General features: G+C 41.1%; 1 protein-coding gene across 4 annotated transcripts in view; it reads left to right on the top strand.

The window, feature by feature from the left end:
• Elovl7 (ELOVL fatty acid elongase 7) overlaps positions 1 to 25,197 on the top strand; it is a 74,583-nt gene extending 49,386 nt beyond the window's left edge. For 3 of the 4 annotated variants that reach the window (XM_076551921.1, XM_006994965.4, XM_076551922.1), the window contains exons 3-8: positions 7,298 to 7,488; positions 11,275 to 11,355; positions 12,351 to 12,407; positions 14,790 to 14,895; positions 20,336 to 20,472; positions 22,556 to 25,197. In XM_076551921.1, coding sequence (XP_076408036.1) covers positions 7,298 to 7,488; positions 11,275 to 11,355; positions 12,351 to 12,407; positions 14,790 to 14,895; positions 20,336 to 20,472; positions 22,556 to 22,765 — 782 coding nt within the window. In that variant the 3' untranslated portion in view covers positions 22,766 to 25,197. The remainder of the gene's footprint in view (positions 1 to 7,297; positions 7,489 to 11,274; positions 11,356 to 12,350; positions 12,408 to 14,789; positions 14,896 to 20,335; positions 20,473 to 22,555) is intronic. The other variant, XM_076551923.1, reaches the window with a different exon arrangement.
• The last annotated feature ends 510 nt before the right edge of the window (positions 25,198 to 25,707 follow it).

Raw genomic sequence — 25,707 nt, 5'->3', positions numbered from 1 at the left:
CATCCAACCTAATGTCTCATCGTAGAGCTGAAGAAATTGAAACCCAGAGATGTGACCTTCCCAAGGTTACTGTGAGTTGATAAAGAAAGAGAAAAAAACCAACGCTAGAACCAATGTTTCCTAATTATGGTTAGTGTTCTGGCATTTCGTGATTTTGTAGTTACTATGTCATACATAGTCTTCACTAAAATCACTTTGGAGTGACTCACTCATTGGCAGAAACCACAAGTTCATCATGTACCTAGCACACGTGAAACTACATCCTAGTTTACAGTGACGCCAACAAAGACACTGTTTCACAGGCAGCATCTTTCTCCCCAGGCTGCTAAAGGCCACATGACTTCTCTAAAGTTTTTCCAATCATTTTGTCCCTCAAGAATGCCAAGGATAGGTGAGCTTTACTCTATTGTGGCTAATAGAGTAGCTATTTCTCTATTTCCTTATCTTTTTCTGAAAGTTTCAACTTACTTGGTTCAGGAAATGTGCCAGGTTCTTTAGAGGTTATCTTTCTCCAATGACTTATAGTGATTGCTACAAATTCAATACTTAATGTAAATATTAATCTTCCAGTTGCATTTCAAAGGAGAGATGTATATTGCTTACTCGATTCTCACTATTTGAACTTGGAACCCAGGGAGATCCAGGTTTAATTAAAACAAAATTATTGCATGTATGTATGTGCCACAGGGTCTGTGTAGAAGTCAGAGGAATCTGTAAGGCTGGTTCTCTCCATACACGTAGTGTGGCTTCTAGGGATGGAACTCAGGCCATTAGGCTCATACAGCAAGCTCCTTACCTACTGAGCAATCCTACCAGCCCTGGGAGCAGTGTTCTAGAATTGTTCAATCCAAATGTGATTATTCACTACCGTCAATGCAAGAATCGAAGAAATTCAGATCATCCTTATCTTAACTCAAGAGCCAAGTGGACGCAGATGGTGGAGACTGGTCACGTGGCCCCAGAAGTGTGAAATACTTCAATACAAACTATGTCAGAATGCTGCTTCCACCTTTATCTGTGGACCAGCTCTTTACTTTTTGTTAGAGGTACTTCCATCAAAAAAAAGTGAATTAACACTAGGTCAGAAAAAGGAGCAGCAAAGGATCATCGGCAGTTGAAAAAGAAGGACTGAGGAGAATCCCTGCAAATGGACCAGGCAAGGAGAGAGAGGAGAGAGGCACAGAGAAGGTAAATCTCACACTTCTGAATCTGATACTCATTTGATGTCTTAGGAGAGGAAAGGCCATGGGATACGGGAAGAGAAGAGTCGGGTCTCAGGTCCCTCTCTATCCTAGACTAATTGAGTGACCTTGAACAAACTATTTTTTTTTTTTGAGTAAAACTAAAGTGAGGATAGCATCTGTCAGCTACTGCATAAGATGTGTGGAAGTGCTCTGTTACTGGGGAAGTGTCCTGACACAAATAGACCGGGATGTTACAAATTATGTTAGATACTTTGAAGGTGATAAATCACTTAAGTTGTTTTTTGTGTTTTTTTATTTTCCCTTGTCAAGGTCTAGCAGAGCTAAAAGGATTTATATTAAGACTTACAACTTTGTAAAAAGGCTGGCCTGTGCCGCGGGAGAGTTCTTCTTGTATTTAGTGTGGTATTGATCTGGAGTGGCATTGGTTTTGCTTTTCGTACCCTGGGAAGGGCCAAATACACAATCAAGAGCCAAGAATCTCAAGTGTATTCTTGGCTTTGGCCCTAGTCCTGTGTGGCCTTGGGAAAACTTACTGTTCCCAGTTTTCTGATCGCTGGAGAAGCAGTGGGTATGCATAGTTATTTCATGTGGAAAAATTCTACGGCCACAAACTTTTTAGGTAGCTTAATGTGTAAGGTAGAAGAGAGTTTATTGGAAGTCTTTGATACAGAATGGTAGATTTGAGAAATCATCCTATAGCAGCATTTTGATCTGAGGAGAAATGCAAAAGCAGCCTTTTGTATGTTCAGATGGTAGTGCTCACCTCCAGACAGTGTGAGCTTGCTTTGCAGGGAGATGGAGGATGCGTGGATCTGCTGCCTCTCTGAACTCTTAGTAGATCAGAAAGTACACGGGGGGGAACAGTCTTCCTTCCCTTCCAGCCTCATTCTGCTGGGTACTTAGGATTTCATAGTGTGTACCCTTTGAAGAAGCACACGATGCTTAAGAACCCTGTCTTCTAAGTAGTTGGTGGAAAGGCTCCTTAATATTCTACATATCCAGCACTGCACTTTCCCTGTCCCCCCTTTCTCTCTGGGGAAATCTTAGGAAAGAATTATTAAGCTCGTGGTAAATCAGCACTGTAGTGGGCTCTGGGGTATAGCCAACCACACAGCCTGATTTCTCAGCCTTTGCTTTCTTTCCTCTTAGCTCTTCTCAGGACTATTGGTGAAATTATTACGGCCACTCCACATAGTTAAAAGGATATTCATTTAATGGCGTAATTTACAAATGAAGGGATAGGTAGGTCGCGGGGTCTGGGGAAGGTGTATCGCAATCCAGCGGTGTTCTCTGGAGCTCTGCTCGGTCCACCTCTACCGTCCAGGGTCCTGGAACAGAGAGAGCGCTGGCCCATCCAGATCTCGGGTCTCCATGTGCCTCCCCTGGCCCCGCCTCGTAGGTGTGACAGTTGCCAGAGTCTCAATGGGGGTTGGAACTTCCAGATTAAAGCTGGAATGGCTACCCACTACACAGGACACTTAAATCAGCTCTGATGTCAGGTACATGATACACAAGACTGTCCCTTCCTCTGAGGAAACAGGGAACACTTACCCCTGATAGACTGAGTCAGAATTAACCTTAAATGTCATTGTGCCCTCTTTACAGTTTCCATGTCAAGCTGTCGTCCCCAACTCACCCACAGGCATGTCAAAGGAAAAGCCCACCCTTCACAGGGACGTGGATTGACTCCCTTTTCAGGAAGGCAGGTTACTACTGAGAGAGGCAGGAGACAGGGACATTAGCTGGAGATCTAAACATCATGCTAAAGCTGTGAGGTTTAGTGGTCAGTGAGGGAGAGCTCATTTAAGCAAGAGAATCATCTAAGCAGAGCTCTACTTTCAGAAGGTGATTTTGGCAATTGTATGGGGGACAAACCACAGTTTGGATCCAGAGGCAAGAAAAGATTGTCACAAAGCCTACTGTGGGACCTTGCAGCTTTGTATGTGGCTCATGGAAACTTGATCACACACTAGAATCCTGATTTCTTAATTTGGACAGTTCCTTGTGGTCATTTCAATAGCTTTTAAAAAGATTGCCTGTTTACCAGTTATAGTTGTATCTGTGTATGTGGTGCAAAATGGTATTTTAACTGATGTACACATTGTGAAATGACTAAATGAGCTAGTTAGCATAACCCACCTGTTGAGAACATTGGAGACATCCTGTGATAGGAATCTCAACTACATAGTGTACTATTATTATTATCATATAATGTATATTATTATATTACTATATGGTAATATATTATATCATATATTATGTAATATAACACTACATATTATATTATGATATATAGTACTACATATTATATTATAGTATAATATGCTATATATAGTATTAGAGTGCTATATACCCTTATAATAGATTTCAAAAGAGTTATTCTGCCTAAGTTAAATTTTGTACTTTTTGCCCAACATGTCTCTCTCCCTGTTGTCTACCCAGACCCTTAACACCCTTTATTTCACGTATGAGACTGTGTATTGCTTTTTGAGTCTGGCTTATTTCAGTTAGTGTAACAATGTATCGTCCCACTTGTCAAAAGGTTGCAGAGGACATGGTTTCCTTCTTTTGAGAGACCCAATGATATCCTATTTACATTGCTCTCTTTATGCATCTGATGATGGACCACTGGGTAGATCTGGCTTCTTGGCTATTGTGAATAACACTGCAATGGGTCTGACTGCTGGTAGCCTCAACAAACAGTTTCCAACAATGAGGCTGCTGGACTTGCGATAATTCAACTTTTCGGCTTTAATGGGGTCTTCATGTGGTTTTCTTAGTGGCTGTACTCACTTGTGTCTCATCATGAGTGCACGGGGTTGCTCTTCCTCCATGTTTTCAGCAGCTCTCATTATCTCTGTTTGTTTGATGATGCAGCCTCTAAGCAGTAAGTGATGTTGTATTCTGGCATTGATTTGTAGTTTCCTGATAAATTAGTGATATTGTGCATTTATTCTTCCCTTTGTTGACCACTTGTGTCTCTTCTTTTGAGAAATTAAGTCCTTTGCCATTTTTTTTATGGTTGCATTTTAAAAACTTATATGCCTGGTATCCACCCCTTAGCATTCTGATTCCGTTGGATTAAGGTCTTTGCCTTTTTTTTTATTGGACTTTTAATTGCTACAGACATTATTCAGCTATGATTACAGATTTGAGATCTACTGTAATGACAGTGACAAGCTTATTGAGTGCACACATTGAGGTTAAGTCAATTACCTAAAGCTGCATAAAGGGCCAGAGGGAAGGACAGGGTCACGACTCACCGACTGTCTGCCTCCAGAATTTTGCTGTAGTACAATCTTTAGAGCCTGGTGTAAAGAGGGCAGGTAAGGAGATAACTCAGTGAGTAAGCTGTATGTAGTGTGACCATGAAGACCTGAGTTCAATTCCCGATGCCTATTTGAAAAGCCTGGAATGGTGGCCCATGCCTAGAATCCCAGCTCTGGGAAGCAGGGACAGGGATCCATGGTACTTACTGGCCAGCCAGTTTAGCCAAATCACAGAAAAAAAAAAAAACAAGTGGATCATTTCTCACCAATGACCCCAAGGTTGACCTCTGGCCTCCTCACATGCACACATAAATGAATGTTCCTTTGTACACACAAACATATATTTAACTTTTGTTGTTATTTTATTATCTCTTTTGAAAATAACATAAAATGAAGTAAACAAGCTTTTCCCATAATAACTTTTTATTTGTAGCACTTGGACGTCTACAGGATTTTAAGAAAAGGTGTGTGCTGAAAAAGTTAAATCACAGGAAGAAAGGATTTATTTGGAAATGATTTTCTTGGTCTTCCCGAGCTAGCCTGGCATGCTTTTCTTGGCTTTGTTTTCTTTCTGTTGCTAACAGAGGAGGAACAGGAGGATGATGTCATTTGGTTTTTCTTCCCCTGCCAAGTCAGTGAAAGAATCAAACAAAAGATATCTCTGATCAAGAAGTACCTTTACTGACAAGTGTTGTTTGAAACACTTTCGTTTTAAAACCGTATTTGGAGGTGGCTAACAACAGAAACATTTGCAAATTGCCTCTGCAGAAGAAACCAGAAGTCTCCCACATCGTGGCCAAGCTGTTCGAGGCAAATGCAGTACTCCAGGGCTCTTCCTTTAGTGCTGATTTCATTAGCCTTTATTTTATTAGGAATAAAAGCTAGACATATTAATAAAACAATAAAAACTAGACTTTGGCTTTATGGCATTCATATATTAAGGTTTACATTGACCATCGGGGAAGGAGTTCATTTAAGGCCGATCAGTTCTAATTCTGTGCCTAGATTCCCAGTTCTGTGACAAACTTTATTTCCTGTAACTCCCCTCGTGGTGTTCAGGTCCACACAGTGATTGCCAATGATGACCAGAAATCCTGTTGTAGGAAACTTGCCATTGTTACAAGGCTGGAGAAGAACTTACTGGAGTTATTGATGGTGTGAGTGGCTTTGTGGGTGCTGGGAATTGAACCTGGGTCCTCTGAAAGGGCAGCCAGATAAGAACAAGATCAAATCCTAAACGTCTGGCATTGGTTTTTAAGTTGGCCATTTACTCCTTAGTTTGCTTTGCTTGTTTTGAGACGATGGCATCTGCTGGCATTCTTGAGGGAGGCCCACTTGAAGACAGGATAAGTCACCTTTCCTAGCTAAAGCCCTGAACATTCGACTGTTGCCGGGAACATCTCCAGCACTGAAAGTGAGACTGAATGAGGGGACAGTCATGGAGTTCTCCTGAAGAAGTTAGGGGTGAGAAGTCAGACCTCCAGGGATGCTAAGGTTTACTGGTCACTGGCTTTCTTGTTAGTGATTTAGATGAACAGGGATGCGTGTTCCAGGTCCTCTTTCATAGTGATGAAGGTGATGCTCTATGTGGAGCTGAGTCAGATGCTCCTGGAAGCTGCCCATAGCCATTTTCCTCCATACCACTCTGGCTTCATGAGGTCACTCGGTCAAATTACACCCCAAGTGCTTGAAATTATAGAATGAATCACAGTTTGTTTTTAATTGCAATTTTTAAATGCCACAATCCTGCTAGCCTGGAGCCAGCAAGAACTGGATGAACTTATGTTTATGTGGTTGTAAGGTCATTACCTGTTTGATTTGGTTCAAAATATCAGACTTACTGGCTCACACTTTTGACACCTAGGACATATACTTTAGATGGTTAGATATTGATATTGTCCCGATTTCGGTTTTGTGGTTCTATGATATACTATCTGAGGAAGTATGTCAGTTTTCTTAGGAAACTAAGGGAATGAATAAGCAGCAAATATAAACACATTATTTTAAATATAAAAGAATATCTGAATGGAAAAAATATTTTTGAAATGGGGTCTCATTTATCCCAGGCTGGCCTTGAACTCCTGATCTCTTGCCTCCACCTCCCAAGTGCACCACCATGCCCATGTAGGATGGACATTTTCTGAATGTTGATTGTGGTCATGGATGGTGGAGCATCTCCTCCAGATGTGTTTATCCCCACTGCTTAGATCTTGGAGAAATTATGTATCTGAGACCCCGATGCCAGTAACGTGGGGCTCTGGCGAGGGCTTTCCTGAGTGGCTGTTGTCTTGCTTCATGTCATTATGTGGCAGAAAGATAGCGGAAGAGCTTGCTAGGGTCCATTTTATGACACAAACTCTGTTGGTGAAAAGCTCTTTTCACCATCACATTATGGGGCTAAGATTTCAACACATGGGTTTTATTTATTTCATTATTTTTTGAGACTGACCTCAAACTTGATGTGTAGATGCAGACGACTTTGAATTTCTGATTCTCCCGTCTCCATTTCCCAAATGCACTACTGCCCCAGGCTCAACACCTGGATTTGAAGAGGATGCAGAATTCAATCCATGGCATGGTTCCTCCAGAAGGGCTTTTTCAGAGACACCCCGCCCCCCCACTTTAGATTCTGGTGACAAATACCTCTTGCCCTTTGAAATTTAAAGGTGATGACAGGCTCCCTGCTCCTGGGGATTTCTCCTGTGCCCCTTCCTAAGGATGCTCGGGACTGTGCAGTGGTGCACAGTCAGTGCTGGGGTACAGGTTGCTGGCTGTTGTCTCTGGGTTAGGGGGTCATGCACTTACCTGTTATCTTTCTCTTAGATCCAAGAGTTGAAGACTGGCTCCTCATGTCCTCGCCTCTGCCACAAACCATCATCCTGGGGCTCTATGTCTATTTTGTCACGTCTCTGGGACCAAAGCTCATGGAGAATCGGAAGGCCTTTGAACTCAGGAAAGCGATGATAACGTACAATTTTTTCATAGTACTGTTTTCTGTGTATATGTGTTACGAGGCAAGTGTCTTCAGTATTCCTAATGGGAAAAGTTTGCCTGAGTCTTGTGTGTATCTGTCAGTATGTTTTTGTTATGACTATGGAGCACTTCCCCCACCCCGCCCCCACCCCCTTTTTTTTTGAGAGTCAAGGAATTTAGAAACTAAGCAGATGTTTACAACAACAAAAACACCAAAATTGCCATGTCTAGATAAAATAATAAACCCAGGGATCTCAGGACAGTTTCTATCATGGATAAGTGAGAAAAAAAAAAAATTGACCTCAGAGATTTGCACGTGATACATGTTAGTTTTTGAGGGAACTCAAACTCAGAGAAAATAATTGATGAACTCAGCGTGATAGCTGGTAAGTAGAGGGCCGATCCCGGAACGCAGGTCCAGCTGACTCCAGAGCTGGTCTTGTCTTTGTAACAATCTGTCCCATCACGGTGGGAGCTTGTGGTTACTCTGTGCTCCAGCGAGCTATACAATGGCCGGCTGTTTAGGTTTTAGAGGCTTGGAGGCAAAAGAGAACATGGACTCATGTGGAATTGTAGGTCATCAAGCCCTGTCCCTTGGTGGAAGAGAAATAGGAACAGACTGAGCCCTTCTCCTCTGCTATTCACGTGTCTCGGCTCCTCACACAGACCTGCTTCTCTAGGTTTCTCTGGTGTATTTCCAACCCTGGCTGTCTTCCTCCTTCTGTTTATTTATTTATTTATTAGCATACCTTGTGCTTGCTCATATTTGGGGTCTCTGAGGAACCTTGCTGGCCTTGCTGGCTCTGTAGCACCAATCTCATTCCTGCTACCAGTGACCTGATCAGATCACTTAAAATCTCTGCTCACCTTTTCTCACAGGCCACTCTCAAGTCCAGCTTCATTCTGCTGCTTGGCACTTCTTCGTTTCTACTACTTGTCCACAGACCACTACTCTGCTGTCCCTTCGAGACTGTGAACAGGTGGCTCCCATGTTCTCAGAGAGAGAATATACATTTGAGAGAGGTTAAGAACATTCTTGGAAGCCAGGAGCCCACGCTGGCTCGTTTTGACCATGTTACTTTTCTTTAGGCTTCAGGTCTCTTCTATTTTTGTTTTTGTTTGTTTTTGGTTTTGGTTTTTCAAGACAGGGTTTCTCTTTGTAGCCTTGGCACATTTCTTGGAACTCACTCTGTAGTCCAGGCTGGTCTTGAACTCAGACAGATCTGCCTGCCCCTGCCTCTTGAGTGCTGGAATTAAAGACTTTTGTTTTTTGTTTTTTGTTTTTTTGAGGCAGGTTTCCTCTATGTAGTTTTGGTTCCTGTCCTGGATCTCACTCTGTAGACCAGGCTGGCCTTGAACTCACAGAGATCCACCTGGCTCTGCCTCTCCTCTTCTGCTGTAATGGCAGGATTGAACTAGTTTTCCTCTCAGGTCCCAGAATGTTCTAGTATTCTCGGGTTCTGTGTTTGACATTGCCACTGTTGTGATGACCCCAAATTATGATTTCTCAAGTTACATATCCAGTAGTAACCAGCTAGTTTTTTGTTCTTGCTTTGTCGATTGCAACATAGAAGAAGGTTAAAAAAAAATATTGGAATCCAAGAGTTTCTGACTTCATGAATACTTGAATTATAGTTTCAGGACTTAACTGACCACTGAACACAACCCATTAACCTTTTCTTTACTAGCCGAGAATAGAGGTAAAACTGTCAAAAACCTTCACAGGCTACTGGTGTGTCCTTAAAGTCAGAATCAGGAAGATGTTAGCTCCACTCTTTTAACTTTAACCAGGGCGTGCGCTCTCTGCTGGCCATAGCACAGCACAGGCCTAGTGTATGGGAGGGAGCAAGATTCTGTCAGGTTCTCAGAGTAGATGCCTCTGCCCGGTATGCTGGGCCAAATGTGAGCAAGGAGGAAGAGAGCCATGCCATCCTGAAGAAATCCAGCTGTTTGCTTGTGGTTGTGTGTGCTACACCCCAGGCACAACTCAGACGGTAATGAGGGAGGGAGCAGGTGAGACCCACAGAGGCCAAGACATGGAGCATCTCTCATTTGCTACAGCTCTTGTTAGTGTTTAGATAGAGCTAGTCATCTAGTGTAAGTAAACAGCTCCTGGGGCTAGGGCAGTGGTTCTCAACCCTCCCAACATGGCGACCCTTTAATACAGTTCCTCATGTTGTGGTGACCCCCCCCAACATAAAATTATTTCATTGCTGCTTCATAACTAATTTTGTTACTGTTATGAATCATAATGTAAACATCTGATATGCAACTCCTGTGAAAAGATCATTTGATGCCCTCCTGAAGGGGTCAGGACCCACAGGTTGAGAATCATTGGGTTGACTATTACATCAGTTGATATGAGTCTGAGCATGACAGAAATGACATTTTTCACTGACTTGAGGGTTTAGAGCACTCACTGTTTCTGTCACACTCCTCTGTTACTTTGAAAAGATCTATTGACTTGATTTTTAGGGCATTTTTTCAAACCATGAATTGCAAATCCTATACTTTTCTGAGTTTTATTGTTCAAGATCTCATAGCTTTTTCAAAACTTATATTATCCTATACTGCAGAGTAGGTGTGCGTACAGAGAAGGGGGATGCATTTTAAATACCTAGTTAAATTTGTTCTTTCTACTTTTTCCTTCTTTTTGCATATTAAAATATCATCTTGGCTGATTTCTGATGGTGGATACCTGTTATCATAGCCCTTAGGAGGCTGAAACAAGAGAGTCATAAGTTTGAGGCCAGCCTGGGCTACATAGCAAAACCCAGTTTCAAAAACTAAACATACCCAGGCTAGAAAGCCTTTAAGTGTGCATTTTTATATTTGAAAGCACACAGCACAGGCCTAGTGTATGGGAGGGAGCAAGATTCTGGCAGTTGCAGAGTGAGAAGTAACACTTGGAGAGAGAGAGACAGAGAGACAGAGAGAGAGAGAGAGAGAGAGAGAGAGAGAGAGAGAGAGAGAGAGAGAGAGAGAGAGAGAGAATGTTATTGTCCCTACCCCAGATCAGCCCAACCATTATATGTATGCATTAATTACAATCAAGCACTTGGCTTTCTTTTTTAGCTACTGTTTTAAAAGATCTTCCCACTATCAAACTAAAAGAATGTCAATATGATCTTTGAATTACAATTCAGACTTATCAACAATAGGCTTTTATTTTTAACACCAGTAGAAGGTCATTTTGTGGGTGTGTTGGAATGACCGTGTGCCAGATTATACTCCAGTTAGTAACAAGAGCATTGTCTTCCCTTATTTGTCTTGTGAATTCCAAGTGCAACTGGTATCAGAGCTATGTATGGTCAGTTTATATGTTAAAGGAGGAGAGAGTATTAGAGCCAGGCACCACCACTTCATACTGGACTTGCCAGCCATGGGTAGGAAAGGCATAGTGGCCATGGGTAGGTTTTTGTTTGTTTAATACTTACTGATTAATTGGGAAGATTTGGAATGGCCAGAAAAAACAGACTCAGAGCCAGGCACTGCCCCTTAAAAGTACATGAGCACACATATGTAGTAGACATAGAAAATATTTGCTAATGAAGCAAAATACTCCCTGGATTTTGCCCTTCACTATGTTAAAGGGATTCTCCTAATGGACAAATTAGCCAGAATGCAGTTCATGTAAATGGTGGCTGTGAAAATGCCAGCTGCCAAGCCTTGCCCCGAAGCATGTTTTGTGTGTCCTGGTTCTCACTGCCTCTTCCCCTGCACTGCCTGCTTACTCAGCTGGTCATGCAACTAGGTGTAGTCCAAACCGCCTCTGCTGTGGCGGTTAGCAAGTTCTTCCTCTTTAACATGCGTGTTTTCCCTTCCAGTTTGTGATGTCTGGCTGGGGTACAGGTTATTCGTTTCGATGTGACATTGTTGACTATTCTCAGTCACCGAGAGCGATGAGGGTGAGTTTCTCTTTGGGGAAAATCTGTAGTTCAAAATCATGGTGAAAAACTCCTTGGACTTTGGAATATTGCATATGAATTCAGAATGAGTGGATGACTCTGTTATCAGATTATATAAATTAGGGGAAAAAGCTAAAATTATAAGAACGAATTAAAGGAGGTCTGGTGTATAAATTCTATAAAATGACAGTGCTGTCTAAATTTCTTGGGTTTCAAAACTTACCTGATTTCTGAAAGATGAGAAATAGAATTTTCATAAGATCTAGCAATTCCACTTCTGGCAATATTCCTAAAGGGGTTGAAGTCAGGGACTCAAATAGATGTCTGTCTACACATGACCGCCACACCATTATTCACAGTGGCCAAAATGTAGAAGCAACCCAAGTGTCCATGGATGGTAAATGGCTAAACAAAATGCGCCCCCTCCAGACACACACAGACATACACACACATACACAAAGACACACACACACATACACACACAAACACAAAGACAGACAGACAGACAGACAGACAGACAGACACACACACACACACACACACACACACACACACACACACACACACACACACAAAGAATACAATATTATTCAGCCTGTAGAAGCTACACCTTGTGTGAGTCTTGAGGACATTGTGCTAACTGGTATATTCATCACAAAAGGACAAATACTACATGATCCAGCTTATACGAGGTGCCCCAAATAGTCACACGCCTAAGACAGAGGATAAATAGAATGATGGCGGGGCTGGAAAGAAGAGGGAGATGGGAAATTATTTTGCAATGAGTATAGTCTCGCTTTTTCAACATGAGGGAGTTCTGCGGACGGCTTTGTAATGGTTGTAGAGGGATGTAAATGAAATCAGAGCCACCAAACTATACCTTAAAAAAATTGACTGGGATGGTAAATTTTGTTATGTGTTTCTAAAACCATATTTTAAGTAAATGTCTCATCCGTATTGAATAAATAAGTTCTTATCTGTGTGTATTTCCCCAGATGGTGCACACCTGCTGGCTTTATTACTTCTCCAAGTTTATTGAGCTGTTGGACACTGTGAGTATGTGGTAACTGATGTCTCACGGAAGCAATAAACTGCTGGTGTGGCCGTCACATACCTTGGCTTATCTCCCTCCCTTGGCTAGCCTACTGTTACCTTTCTTTTCCTTTAATTCCCTGTGTGTTTAGAAAGCTCACTCTCCAGCATGTCACAGCCTCTCACTACAGTTTTAAAAACATGTAGGTATTACCTGAGTGCGATACACAGGGTCACTGCCACTGACTCTACAGGACTGCACACCTCGATGTGGATGGTGGCAGTTCTTTAGGAAGCTGTTCCCAAAGCAAGGAGCCGAGACGGTGTTACCTTGCACCAAAACACAGTGTCCACCATACTCTTGTAAGACACTTAGGCATCACGATTGGCAAACTCCTGGCAAAGTGTGGTGTCACCATGGGGTGTCACACAAACACTATCTCCAGCTGCTCTTCTGAAAGCTGAGCTTGCTGGGCCCTCGTTCCCTCTGCTTTGGGTCCTAGTGAGGGTCAACTCTGGACCTTGAGTGATCGGGTTCAGGGGTTAATGTGCTCTGAAAGTGGAAAGCCAAGAGCTTTAGTTTCCTGCTAGCATAGGAAAGCTATGCTCGGTTTACTGACAAGTGTGTCTGGAACACACACCACCACACTGTGTGTCAGAAATGTTCACACTTGACACCCTTAGTTGACTCAAAACATAAAAATGTTAGGTTTGAGAAGGGACTTTGGAGGATTTTAAAAATCCAGGGCTTCTCAAATTTTAGCCTGCATTAAAATCACCTAGAGGAATCTCTGAACTCAGGAGGCTGAGGCAGGACCACAAATTTGAGCCCAGCCTGGCCTACATAGCAATAGCCTGTCTTTAAAAAGAAAAGAAAGGAAGAAAAAACAAAGCAAAACAAAACATGGAGGACTTGTTAAAGCACAAACGATGCTTGAACTCCCTAGCGCCTCGGATTCAGTAGGTCCTGGGTAGAGCTCGGGAATTCCCTTTTCTAACCGTTTTTCAGATGTTCTTTGAGAAGCTACTTGCTGTGGACTCCCGGTCCTCAGCATTCAGGTACCTTACAATTACACGCATCAGGAACAAAACAGTACACACAGGACCCTACCTCTTGAGAGCCGACGCCTGATGGTCTGGAGTAGGGACTATACACATGGGTATTTTTAAACTCTGTTTTCATATTGTAACTTGCAGCCAGGTTTGGGAACTACCGTTCTAGTTCAGAACCCTCACTCCCGGGGGTAAACATGGACCCAAGAAGTTGAGTGGCTTCCCCCAGAGACCGGCTGCGGTGAGAAGAGGACCCCTGTTGGAAGTCTATGACCCTATGTTGCACCAGGCTGGGTTCTTCCATGTGCATAAGCAAATGCGTTTGGCTTGGAGGACTCTGCTTTGCATATTCTCAGTTGCAACTTCCATAAAGAAACTGTTTCCGCCTTGAGGCCTTCCAAGTTTTCCTGACACAGTAATGCTTTGTGTTAGGCTCTGAATTTTTAAAGTCTAACTTCACCCTGGTGCTGTGAACTAGTCCGTTAGCGCATTCTTTGACACCCTCCTCCCCCACACAACTCTGCTTTCTCTCCCGTAGGGAGCCAACACTGGGCATGCGCAATCACAATGGTACCTTTGTTGCCTTTTTATTTATTTATTTATTTATTTATTTATTTTATGCAGCTCTGCTTTCTTGTCCACAGTATTTTTAGGATTAACTCTTCAGGACTTTCAGCATTTGTTTTTCTTTGGTAATACAATAGTATTACTTTTTTTTTGTTCTTCCAAGTCCACTTTCAGTTTGACTAACCCTTATCCAAACTGGTAAGATGTGTTAGAGAGAGCAATGTTGAATGAGATAATTTCAGTCCTAAGAATTATGGCTGAACTTCTGGCTGTCATGTAGTTCAAAACTTAATGAGTTTTTTTTAAATTAATTAATTAATTCATCAATTAATTATTTTTTGTTTTTGTTTTCTGAGACAGGGTTTCTCTGTGTAGCTTTGCGCCTTTCCTGGAACTCACTTGGTAGCCCAGGCTGGCCTTGAACTCACAGAAATCCGCCTGCCTCTGCCTCCCGAATGCTGGGATTAATTTAATTTATTTTTTTATCAATAGCATTTCTTTCAATAAATTCTGACCAGAGTTTTCACTATGTTTGCTTTTTAAATCTGTATAAAACTTCTCACCTTCTTATTGGCTCTCTCCTGATTACTGTACCATGCCCAAGTTCAAGCATGCTGTTAGCCTTTGAACTGCGCCCTGGAGAACCAAGCTACCCCTGTGTACACCCCGTAAAGCAGCCCATAGGAAGCCAATTGTGAAATTGTTTGCTCTTTACCAATAATTTTGTAACAATAAATTATTGCATGGTTTTTATGAACTTGATTTTCTTTAAACTATTTCAGGTCTTTTTTGTTCTGCGTAAGAAAAATAGCCAAGTGACTTTCCTTCATGTCTTCCATCATACAATCATGCCATGGACCTGGTGGTTTGGAGTCAAGTTTGCTGCAGGTAGAAAAGGGAGAGCTGGGATCATGTGATCTATAAGTGATGACATTTTCGTGTGCTACAAACACAAATTCTGCTCCTAAATGTAATTTATAAGACTTTTAAAAAAAAATCAAAGAGCCATTTTGGTTAAGCTGCTGACTTTGGAATTATCACCTGAAACACAAGCATAGGACTCTTAGATTCCCCACTCCAAGTCTTCAGACGTGAAGACTTTTGAGCAAGACCTTCTATGCATATTCTTTCGTTTTGTTTAGGTTTTATTGTTTCCCTTTAGAGTTCTATTACATGTTTTCAATTAAATAGGTTAAAAAAAAAGATAAAATATCGAAAGCCTTGGATCCATTGATATCTACTTAAATAATATTCCTAATTTGTTCACAGGAAGTGAGAACGCTATCTCCAGTTCTGTTTTGTTTGCCTTCAATTCCTGATAAGCGGCACACCCCATCTTAATCTGTTCTGTGTTGCTATTCAGATTACCAGAGGCTGGTTGGTTTATAAAGAAAGGAGGTCTGCTTAGCTTGTGGTTTTCCATGCTGAAAGTCCAAGGTTGGGCAGTATTATCTGTTTGACCTCTAGGCAGGTCTAGCAGTATAACATAGCATCATAGCAGAACCAGCGAAGAAAGGAGGGAGAGAAAGGGGTGGGGCAGGGAGAAGTGAGCAAAGGAACAGAGACTGAGAACAGGGATGCATAGCAGGAGACGTGGGAAAGTCCTGATTTATAATCTGAGGTAGTTGACATAATCGCCTCTCACTAAGCTCCACCTCTTAAGGGGCCCATGACCTATCGGCCCAGTTGCACTGGAGACAAAGCTTTTGGCACATGAACATTTATGAATAAACCACATCCAAGATGTGGCAAACAACATGGAAACAACTTTAAAGAGGAGCCAGATCACGATCACTCAAGTTCCCACAGCAGTCTACCATAGGACACAATATTCTGTTTATGCTTTTCAGGTCAGAGATAGTTTAAACCAAAAGCTTGAGCCTAAGTGTCTGCTTCATTTTGGTTTTCTATTTCTGAACACCTAGAATTGGAAAAAGTAGGCAGGAACTTTATTCTTTCATAAAGTTCCAAAGAAACAAAGTCTTCAAGCATGGATTTCCAGGTTAGCAAACTTTGCTGTAAAAATGACTTATCCTGTCTTTTTTAACATCCAGAAGTCACGGATGCCCACAGTTGTAAACCTTTATTATTTGATTCATCTGAAGGTTTCTTCTTTTTGTTTTCTCTCCACTGCATATTGGGCCCCTCAGGTCTCCTAAGTGAGGTGCACTAATGTCTTACTTATATTGATGAAAAACTGGAAACCCTAGGGTAGCTATGATTTCAATACCCTCTCCTAGGGTGGTTACAATGTCTTGTGTGTTTAAAGGCATGAAAAGAACATGATATAGAGAAGCACTTGTGCAAGCGTTCCCATTAACCACGTGACTGCTAATGATAGACAAAGATGACTGTTTTCCTTTTTAAGATGTTAATAGAGGTGTTCTCACACCCTGTAGCTCTATTTCTGTCTCTTCTGTAACACCAGCATCATCAGCCTTCCATATCCATGGGCTCTGCATCCATAGAATCAGCTAACCATACATCAAAACCAAGGAAGAAAAACGGCTCCCGTCCCGAATCATGTACTGACATTTTCCTTGACATTTTCCCCTAAGCAATACAGTACAGAACAGCTTCCATTACATGCACATGGCTTCGTATCATAAAGTCTGTGGGAGCATGTGCACAGGTTTTATGCATACAATCCACCATTTTCTGTAAGGAGCTTTGACTATCCACAGACTTGGCTATTACCAGGGAGTTTTGAAACCTCCCTCTCATGAGTCTCAAGGAACAGCTATACTATATCACAACTCTGAAGAAGAAATTGGAGAAAAAAATTGGAAGACAGTACTCCAATTTTTTTGTTTGAAGATACCCAAACCAATGTGTTCCCCTCAGCTTCTTTATCGTTCTCTGTGGTTTCCCATCTTTCCGTTTGAATAGCTGGCAATTCCACTATGGGAAATATATTTTATTTAAAGAATGGAATCGAGTGGTTTTCTCACCTTTAGTTGAATCTGTTCATGGTCTAGCGTCCATTTCAAAACAAGTAATACTTCCAAGAAATGCAGATTCAAACAAGGATGACCTCAGGTTTGGAATATTCCATGTCTATGGATATCAAGCCCTTGGTCATAGTGTCTTTACTCATATTTTAATTCCCATCTCCTTTAAAGAATGGTCAAGGTAGAAAGAGAACGTTTGGGGGTTGGGGGATATAGCTCAGTGGTAGAGTGCTTGCCTAGCAAGCACAAGGCCCTGGGTTTGGTCCTTAGCTCCAAAAAAAGGAAGAGAACGTTTGTGTCTGTGGTGTGTTCTCTGAGCTGGCAGCTGTGCTTAGTCTTGGCTGTGGGGTTCTCGTCCACAGGCCTCACTTCTTGCACTGCCTTTGTGGTGGTGGACCCAGCAACACGTTCTGTTTCCAGAAGTGTGGATTGGCCAGAGCTGTGTTCCTAGAACGAGCTGGTCTGTTTAAACTAATCTTTGCAAATGCTGGAGCACAGATGATCTCTGCCTAGTGTTTGATTTCTGGGTTGCCTCCTGTACTCTCTCCTGGGATAATAGCAACCCAAATTTCCCTTGGAATAAGAGGAAAATATTTTCATGGCAGGTTTTTTCTATTAACTATGTAAATATCCCCTTTGGGAAATGTAGGAACGTTATTATAATTACCCAGGTGATTCTTTTATTTTCTCAAAGCCAAAAGAGGTGATATTTGAGGGAACTAATTGTAACCCATTCTGAGATGCTTGCTTTTCAGGCTCATTCTTGTAAAGAAATCAACACTATACTTGAAAAGCCTTCCAAGGAGAAAAGTAAAAAGCATTGCTAATTAAAATGTAGTCTTGTGAACAAACTTACTACAGTAATATGTCAGAAAGCAATCAGAGAAAATAAGCAAGCTGAATTTCATTTGGCAGCTTGTTTTGCTCAGCAACTGTTCTTTAACTTAACCCTCTTAGCTAATCCCTAATCCATGCTAATCCCTGCATAAGAGCCTCAGGTTAGTGCATTTAAATCAACGGTTCTCAACCTTCCTAATGCTACAACCCTGTAGTACAGTTCCTCATGTTGTGATGAAATTATTTTCATAAATAATTTATAAAATTACTTTTGTTGCTACCTCACAACTATAATTTTGCTACTGTTAGGAACTGTGATGTAAATATCTGATGGGCAGGATGGTCTTAGGTGACCTCTGTGAAAGGGCTGTTAGATGAGTAGGGGTCCCAACCCACAGGTTGAGAACCACTGATTTAACCGAGGGTAACATGGAGAAAGTGGTGTCTTAGTGAGGAAGGCTCTGACACAGGCCCCTTCTGAAAGCTGAGCTGCAGTTCTTGTGTGTTCTTGCTGGACACAAATGAACACGCACAGTCTTCCCTTCCATTCCAGGACTCAGCCTGCCTCCTGAGCTATTATAGGATTAGGCAGCACCTCCATTGTTAGTTACCCTAAAAAGGGTGTGCCCCATCCCTTAAATTTTATGCAGTTTTCTTTTGGGGTAAAAAGATTAATCCGAATGTACATAATAAAACCTGAGAGGACAGTGACATGCCTCATGAATGGTGTTGCTTCTGAAATGTGTGATAATTAAAGAATGAACTGCAGGTTTTTTAAAGTCTGTGAAGTACAGGATAGCATGAGGCTTTGACGACCATGACCTAATTATTTCAAGTGTGTTCTTTGATGGGAATACTTTAGCAATAATAGTATCTAGAAACATTCAGAATTACTGCAATTATGAATATTATTTTAAAATAATGGCTCAGTTGGCAAAGCCTCTTGCCTCCAAGGCCAAGCCTGATGGCCGGAGTTTGATTCTCAGAACTCACGTGGTAGAAGAAGAGAACCAACTGCCAAGAGTTATCCTCTGACCTCCACATGTGTGCTGGGGAATGCATGAACACACACACACACACACACACACACACACACACAAACACATACACATACACACACACACACACACACACACACACACACACACACACACACACACACGAATTTACATAAAGTAATTGATTCTGCTTTGTGCCTGTTTTATAATGCTTTTTTCCACAGACAATTCAAAGAGACCATAAACTAGTTGCAAGTTTTAGGTTGTTTCTGGAATTGAAGACTTGAGAATTAAGGAAATGAATTATTTTGTAGAAAAACTTCAATTCCAGGTCAACTTTACCATGCACAATGCAGATTTATCTAGGTTGAATATCTCAGGAAAGAAATCCTAGAGAGAAATTTGGGGTTTTTTCTTTCTTCACTATCAGACAAACCCCTGCTGTCCCTTCTATCAAGGACTGTTAGAGCTGAAGGCAGCGGAAATGCTCTTTTCTTACATTCTTGGGTCCTTTGCCACTCTTCCTAATTAAAGCTGGTAAAATTAAAAGAGGAAAACATAATCAAATGGGGGCAGTCAATAAAAAAGGATGGCTTAATTGTCAATAACTATTTATTTTGAAATCACAATAATTGATGATAGCAGATTTAGTGTAGCTTACTAATGACTTCCAATGGTTTCCTGACAGAGTGTTTGTGGTACTAAAAATACCTAATGCACATTATTGCGAGTGTGGAAGAGAAATTTGATTCCACACAATGATTATGTCTGTAGCTTTACTCATGAGAGCCCAAATTAGAAGCAACCCAAATGTCTTCCAATAGGAGAATGGGTAAATATTGACGCATTTGTATGGCATAATGCTTAACAATAGGAAAAAGACTAAGTATTGGTGTGTACACCAGCATGCCAGAAACTCAAAGCCATTGTGTTGTACGAAAGGAGGTAGGAATAAAAGAGTCTGTGCTGTGTGGTTCTATCTCTGTGAAATGTATTAACAGGCAAAATTAATAGTTGACGATAGAAAGCAGGTAAAGGTCACCTTAGAGGGATGCATTCATGAAACAGCACAAAGAGGCCTTGCTGGTGTTGAGTACTGTGTCTCGATCTTGGTGGTGGGTGTGGAAATAAGTAGGTTCTAAGTATGTGAAACATCTTAATTTGTACATGTACGATTAAGAGAATGTGTTCACCTTATAAATGTTAGCCTTCACTAAAAATACATTTTGATTCTTACTAAGCAATGTAGCCTTTCTAAGAGATTGACTTAATTTTTTTTTTAAAGTAAACTCGAACCGCAGGAGAATTTTAAGGGTGAAGCATAACCAACGGCTACATGCTAACTGATTTTGTAAGGTTTCTGTTTTGCATTGTTCTAATTGTTCTATTGAACTAGTCTGATGGCTGCTTCACGGGACTGAGGTTTCCTATGTATTCTACTTCCTACTAAAATTAGAGAAATGATGATACTTATATCTTAGGACAAATGTGTCTGATTTTAAGGGACAAGGGGCCATTTAACAATAACCTCTTTTCTTTCAGGTGGTCTGGGAACGTTCCATGCCTTTTTAAATACAGCTGTGCATGTAGTCATGTATTCCTACTATGGATTGTGTGCCATGGGACCAGCCTACCAGAAGTATTTATGGTGGAAAAAGCATTTGACATCTTTACAGCTTGTGAGTAACTGTTTTTTTTTTAAATATGAAACAAAACTGCAATCACATGTTTTCTCTGTGAGTTAGGAGTCTAGATGAGTCTGGAACCGTCTATGAAGAAATAGGATGTTTGTCTTCTGTGGGGTATGCGTCACTGTTTGCACTTGGTCAGAAGCTCTGTCGGCTGAAAATAAAGCAGATTTGGTAGCTCAGAGTCTCACATGATTAAGCTAGCATCTTCATTCTTATAATGGTCTCAGATGCATCTACAAAAACAATGTTTATAATCAAAATAATGTCAAAGTTATATGGCCGCAAATAAGAATAATACCAAGTATGAGGTAGAAATTCCAATATTCTGAATCAACATTGAAGGACTGTAATGTGGAAAGAAGGGTGGGCATTTCTGTGTGCTTACCTATTTAGTGCCAATGTTGGTCAGTTTGTCTTTCTTCTCATAAGTAAAGAGTGCTGTGAGGGTTACAGGTGTGAAGAGTAAGTCCTTGAGTTAAGATCAGATAATTCCTCAGAATTCATTCTAAAAAAAATATGGTACATAATTTCCTTAATAACTGAACGAAATGGCCTGTTTTAGTTGTATTACCCTCTATGCAAAGAATTCTGCCATCTTCCTATTTCCTGAGTTGAAGTATATTGTAAATTGGATGCCGTAATCTGCCAATGATACCAAAGGAGGAAGTAGAATTGAGGCCTAGCTAGCCTGCTGGTGACTTTCAAGTAAAATCCTACAACTTGCTAAGTGAAACTGGATACAGCCCTAAAAGGGGTTCTCAGGTGAGAGACTACTGCTTCAGTCTCCGAGGACCCCCAGTGAAGATCAGGGCAGTTCTGTCCAGTTAGCTATTGTATCTGAAATTGGCAACAGTCTCCACGGCCAACCAGGAGGAAGCAGTGAAATGAACACTTTGTTTCATACTTTTATTTTAGTCTTACTTCGGAATACTGTGAAGTTCTGGCAATTATTCTCCATGGCTGCCTCCCTTTAAAGTATTTTTCTCATTGTGCAGTAATATGTGATCATAATATGTGTGCATGTTCTTTGCACATATGTGTGGGATTAAAATACCCAATTAGAAAGACAGGGAGAAAAATAAACCGGGCAGGGATGTAGCTTAGTGGAGGAAAGTTTGCTTAGCTCCTACAAGCTGCTTAGTTATAAACCATATAAATGAAAAATAATAAATTAGTAAAATTCCATCTCCCTGTAGAAGTTGTCTTTGTTTTCATTCAACTTTTCCCCTTATGCATATATTTGCATTTATACCCTTTGCACAGATTTCATGTTTACTACATACCTAATCTTACACTAGTTTTTTTTTTTTTTTTCATCTAACAAATTTGGCCCATTTTAAATAAAGTGAGCCAAGGACACTTGTGCACACCTGCCGTCCCAGCCCTTGGGAGGTGGAGGAAGGAAAATCAGAAGTTCAAGGTCCTGCTCGGCTACATAACAAGATTGAAGCCAGCCTATACTACCCAAGACTTCGTTTCAGAAAACATAAACATTTCAATAAAGTGGGAGGGTTTGCACATAAATATGAAGGCTAGACATCCATTTGTCACTTGTCTGAAGCGTGCATGTGTGTGGAGGATTCTGCTTTCTTTTTTCCAAGGTTTCATTAGTCTCTTGCCAAGCGAAGGGAGTTACGCAAAGCTGATGGACAGGAAAGCCATGGACGTTTGTGAGGCTGCTTCAGTGAAGGCTGATGATAACAATAGAGCTATATCACAAGAAAGGATGTAAGAAAGTTAATCATGGTTAGCTAGCTCATAGGTACTATTTCTTTATAGAGGTTTACTTTTCTAAAACTCCCCCAGAACATAACTGACCTTTACTCAGGTATAAAAAGGTACCAAGTGGGAGGGGGAAGCAAGATGACTCACTGGGTAAGTGTGCTTTTCACCAAACCTGAAGACCTGGGTTTGCTCCCAGAGACCCACACAGTGGAAGGACAGAACTAACCTCTGGCCTTCACAGGCTTGCCATGGCTCATGTATGTAACCTAAGAATGGCTGAAAAACTCGTAAACCCAAGTGGGTTTTTTTTCATACCTAATTTTCTTTTCATTCTCCCATCTCCCAGGTCCAGTTTATCCTTGTCACCATCCACATAGGCCAGATCTTCTTCATGGAGGACTGCAATTACCAGTACCCAATTTTCCTGTACGTCATTATGAGTTACGGATGCATCTTCCTGCTACTGTTTCTCCACTTTTGGTACCGTGCTTACACCCAGGGTCAAAGATTGCCCAAAACTATAAAAAATGGAAACTGCAAAACAAAGCATCATTAAAAGACAAGCACAGCCTGGATTTACATTTGAGACTGATATCTTGCCTTCCTTGACAATCAAGAGATACTCACCTATGCAGTGCGTTTTGTATATTTTTCAAAACCAAGAGCTTGTATTTTTATAAGTTATTTGGGTTCCTGGTCTTTGAGAGTCCAAAGCTCCCAGATAAAGTCTTCTCAGTGGAAGAGACTAGAGCAGCCAGGAGGTTTCCTATTGCCTACCATACTAATCAAAAGATCTTAATACATTTTGCTACAGCGAGAGGAGGGTATGAAATAACATAGTACTCTTCTAGGAACTCCGGGATAGATGAAAAATACCTAGCGATTTTGACCATGGATGGAGATCCACAGAGTATGATCGATTCCTCCTGTCTGGTGTGGAGACTTCTGACTGGCTTCTGGCTCTGTCGTTCACTCCTGTATTCGGAAGACATTATATTCACTCCAGGGCTCAGTTCCCAATCTAAAGTGCTAACATGGGTGAAGCCTACGTGGCGTTTTGATAGGTTCTCCCTCTAAATCGTTAGTGGTAGTTTGAATGGGTCTTCTGAGCGGTCGCCACCAGTCCTGCCGTTGAGGTTTCCTCACAACACACGAATAAGCTGGAGGCAGTGGTGCTTTGGTTTCTACACTGATGCCTTTGACACTAAGGTGAAGGCAATGTTACGTTGCACACCAGATGATGTGTTTCCACAAGTTAAATGAACACTTTGCTGCTGCTGATTTTACAGTTAACTGTGCATGTCTGAAAGGAGCGGGGTATGTCAATGAAAAAAAAATGCTGTGGAATTCAGTGGGGAGAGTTATAATCCCTTGTAGTATAATGCCACTCTCTGATAGGTCGGTTTAAAAGGATTGTCTTGCCTAACTGTGTGTTAGACGTTTAAATGCTCATGTGATTAGCTAGCTTGGCTCAGATGCCTTTGGATCACAAATCAGTTTTCAAATATCTGCTATGCCAAGTGACTTATGAAGCAACTGGAGGTGGGTGGTGGAGTATCTGAGGTCAGATTTGGTTACATTAGCAAGGGCTGTTAGATTTGGGGAGACAAAGACTACGTTATGGTTATGTATTATACATATTTAGTGTTGTGGATGCACCGCATGAAGAAACATTTTCCAGAATCATGAATTAGCCAGGATTTCTTCTTCTTCAGACCTGTAAGCCATATTGTGAAGGGCTGAAATTCATGTGGCAAATGTTTTCTTTCCCCCTTTAAAAAAATACTAATTTCTAGAATTTTCTTGTTCTTGTTGGAAAACCTGGACCACCTAGCAATACTTGGACATTTGTGAAGCTGTCAATATTATTTCCTTTTCCTCTTTGAAGGACTATTTATGTGTGAATAACTTCAAAATCAGTACTGATGGCTTTGGTCATGTGTGCTGCATAGTGTTGCTCATTTGGCAACAAAGCCCAAGTCTTCATTGACTGTAAACTCTGAAGTTCTGCCTGCTCTCTCCTGATCCATTACCCAGCACCATGCCTTTGTCTCCACATTCACTTACTTTATAAAGTTATTTGCCATTAAGTGACCTTTAGTGATTCCATTTGCTTACGGTGAGAAGCAGAGGATAATAGGAAGATTTTCATACTAAAAAAACAAAAAACAAAAAACAAGTAACAGACAAGCCGAGCTGATAGCAACAGCTGTACTAGTCTGTCACTGTGAAGGTCTCAGGGATCCACGTTTTCCTATTTTGACTCTGTCGATGGGACAGTATGGTAGAAGTAGTTACCTACACAAGCAATTCCCAAAGACTCAAGTAGGACAAAGACCCAAAAGAACAGAAAAAAGAAAACAAGATGGGGAACTTTGATTGATTTCCTCTCTACTTATATTATCCCCCCCCCCCTTCTCCAAGTATGTAAAATGTCTGACATGCCTATGGACTAAGAGCAGCATTGTGGCATGACATACCACATCCTCAGTTCTATGAATGAAAGCTGGGAGGTGAAATGTCATATGAAAACAGATCACAATTGACAGACAGTCAGATGTGAACATGAGTAGATCAAAATGAATGTCACTGGTTGTAGAATTTATGTGGGCAGTGTTTGATCAAACAGAGCTTCTAATGGGGTTTCACCTACTTTTCAGGACTTTGTTGCCTTTAAACTTGCTTGCCTAATAAGCAAAAAGCTCAGCTATTAAGTATAGTTTATTATAAAAGTTCTATGAGTCCTTGAGGACCAATATATATGTTATAAATACAAATTTTTAAATGTGTATGGGGTGTTACAATTTTCTGTCTTCATACTTAAGGAAAATTCTAAATTGAGTATACTACCTTGTTTCATAGTTTGGGAAATTATGAGATTATATCTCTTGTTTATCCTTTATTTCTGTTAACTTTTTAATGACTGTAGAAGTTGTGAGAATTTGGTTTTGTTCTCTGTGCTATAATAAATTTGTGGCACCACGTGTATGTGTGTGTGTGTGTGTGTGTGTGTATGTTTCATTTTGGAATCTAGCTGCTCCTGTTTGCATGTGTAGGAGATTCCAAATCTGAGTAGTCACTAAGTCAAAGCACTTGGCACCTTCACTATATGCTTGCTATATTCAGAATACTGTACTGGACATGAGTGTTCAAAATGTTCATTGGGACCACCTATATCTTACCCCCCTGCAGATGAATGGACAGAGAGAAGAAGCACGGGACAGGTGCCACAGGAGGAAAAGGCCTGCCATTCACAATTACAAAAAATATTATTAAGGCATTTGAAGGCTAGTTTGTATTATGTAAGATGTATACAATTCAAAGTGGACAGTAGGTTAGTAGACCAGATGTCTGCAAATAACAAGGGGCTGGAGAGATGGCTCGGTGCTTAAGAGCACTGGCTGTTTTTGCAGAGGACCTGGTTTGGTTCATACTTGGCATCACACAACTGTCTGTAACTCTAGTTCCAAAGGATCCAACATTCTCTTCTGGCCTCCA

The sequence above is a fragment of the Peromyscus maniculatus genome, chromosome 15, assembly GCF_049852395.1.
Source record: "Peromyscus maniculatus bairdii isolate BWxNUB_F1_BW_parent chromosome 15, HU_Pman_BW_mat_3.1, whole genome shotgun sequence".
Taxonomy (NCBI): Eukaryota; Metazoa; Chordata; class Mammalia; order Rodentia; family Cricetidae; genus Peromyscus; species Peromyscus maniculatus.
The sequence above is the reverse complement of the archived record's forward strand: the minus strand, read 5'-3'. Positions and strand labels throughout refer to the sequence as shown.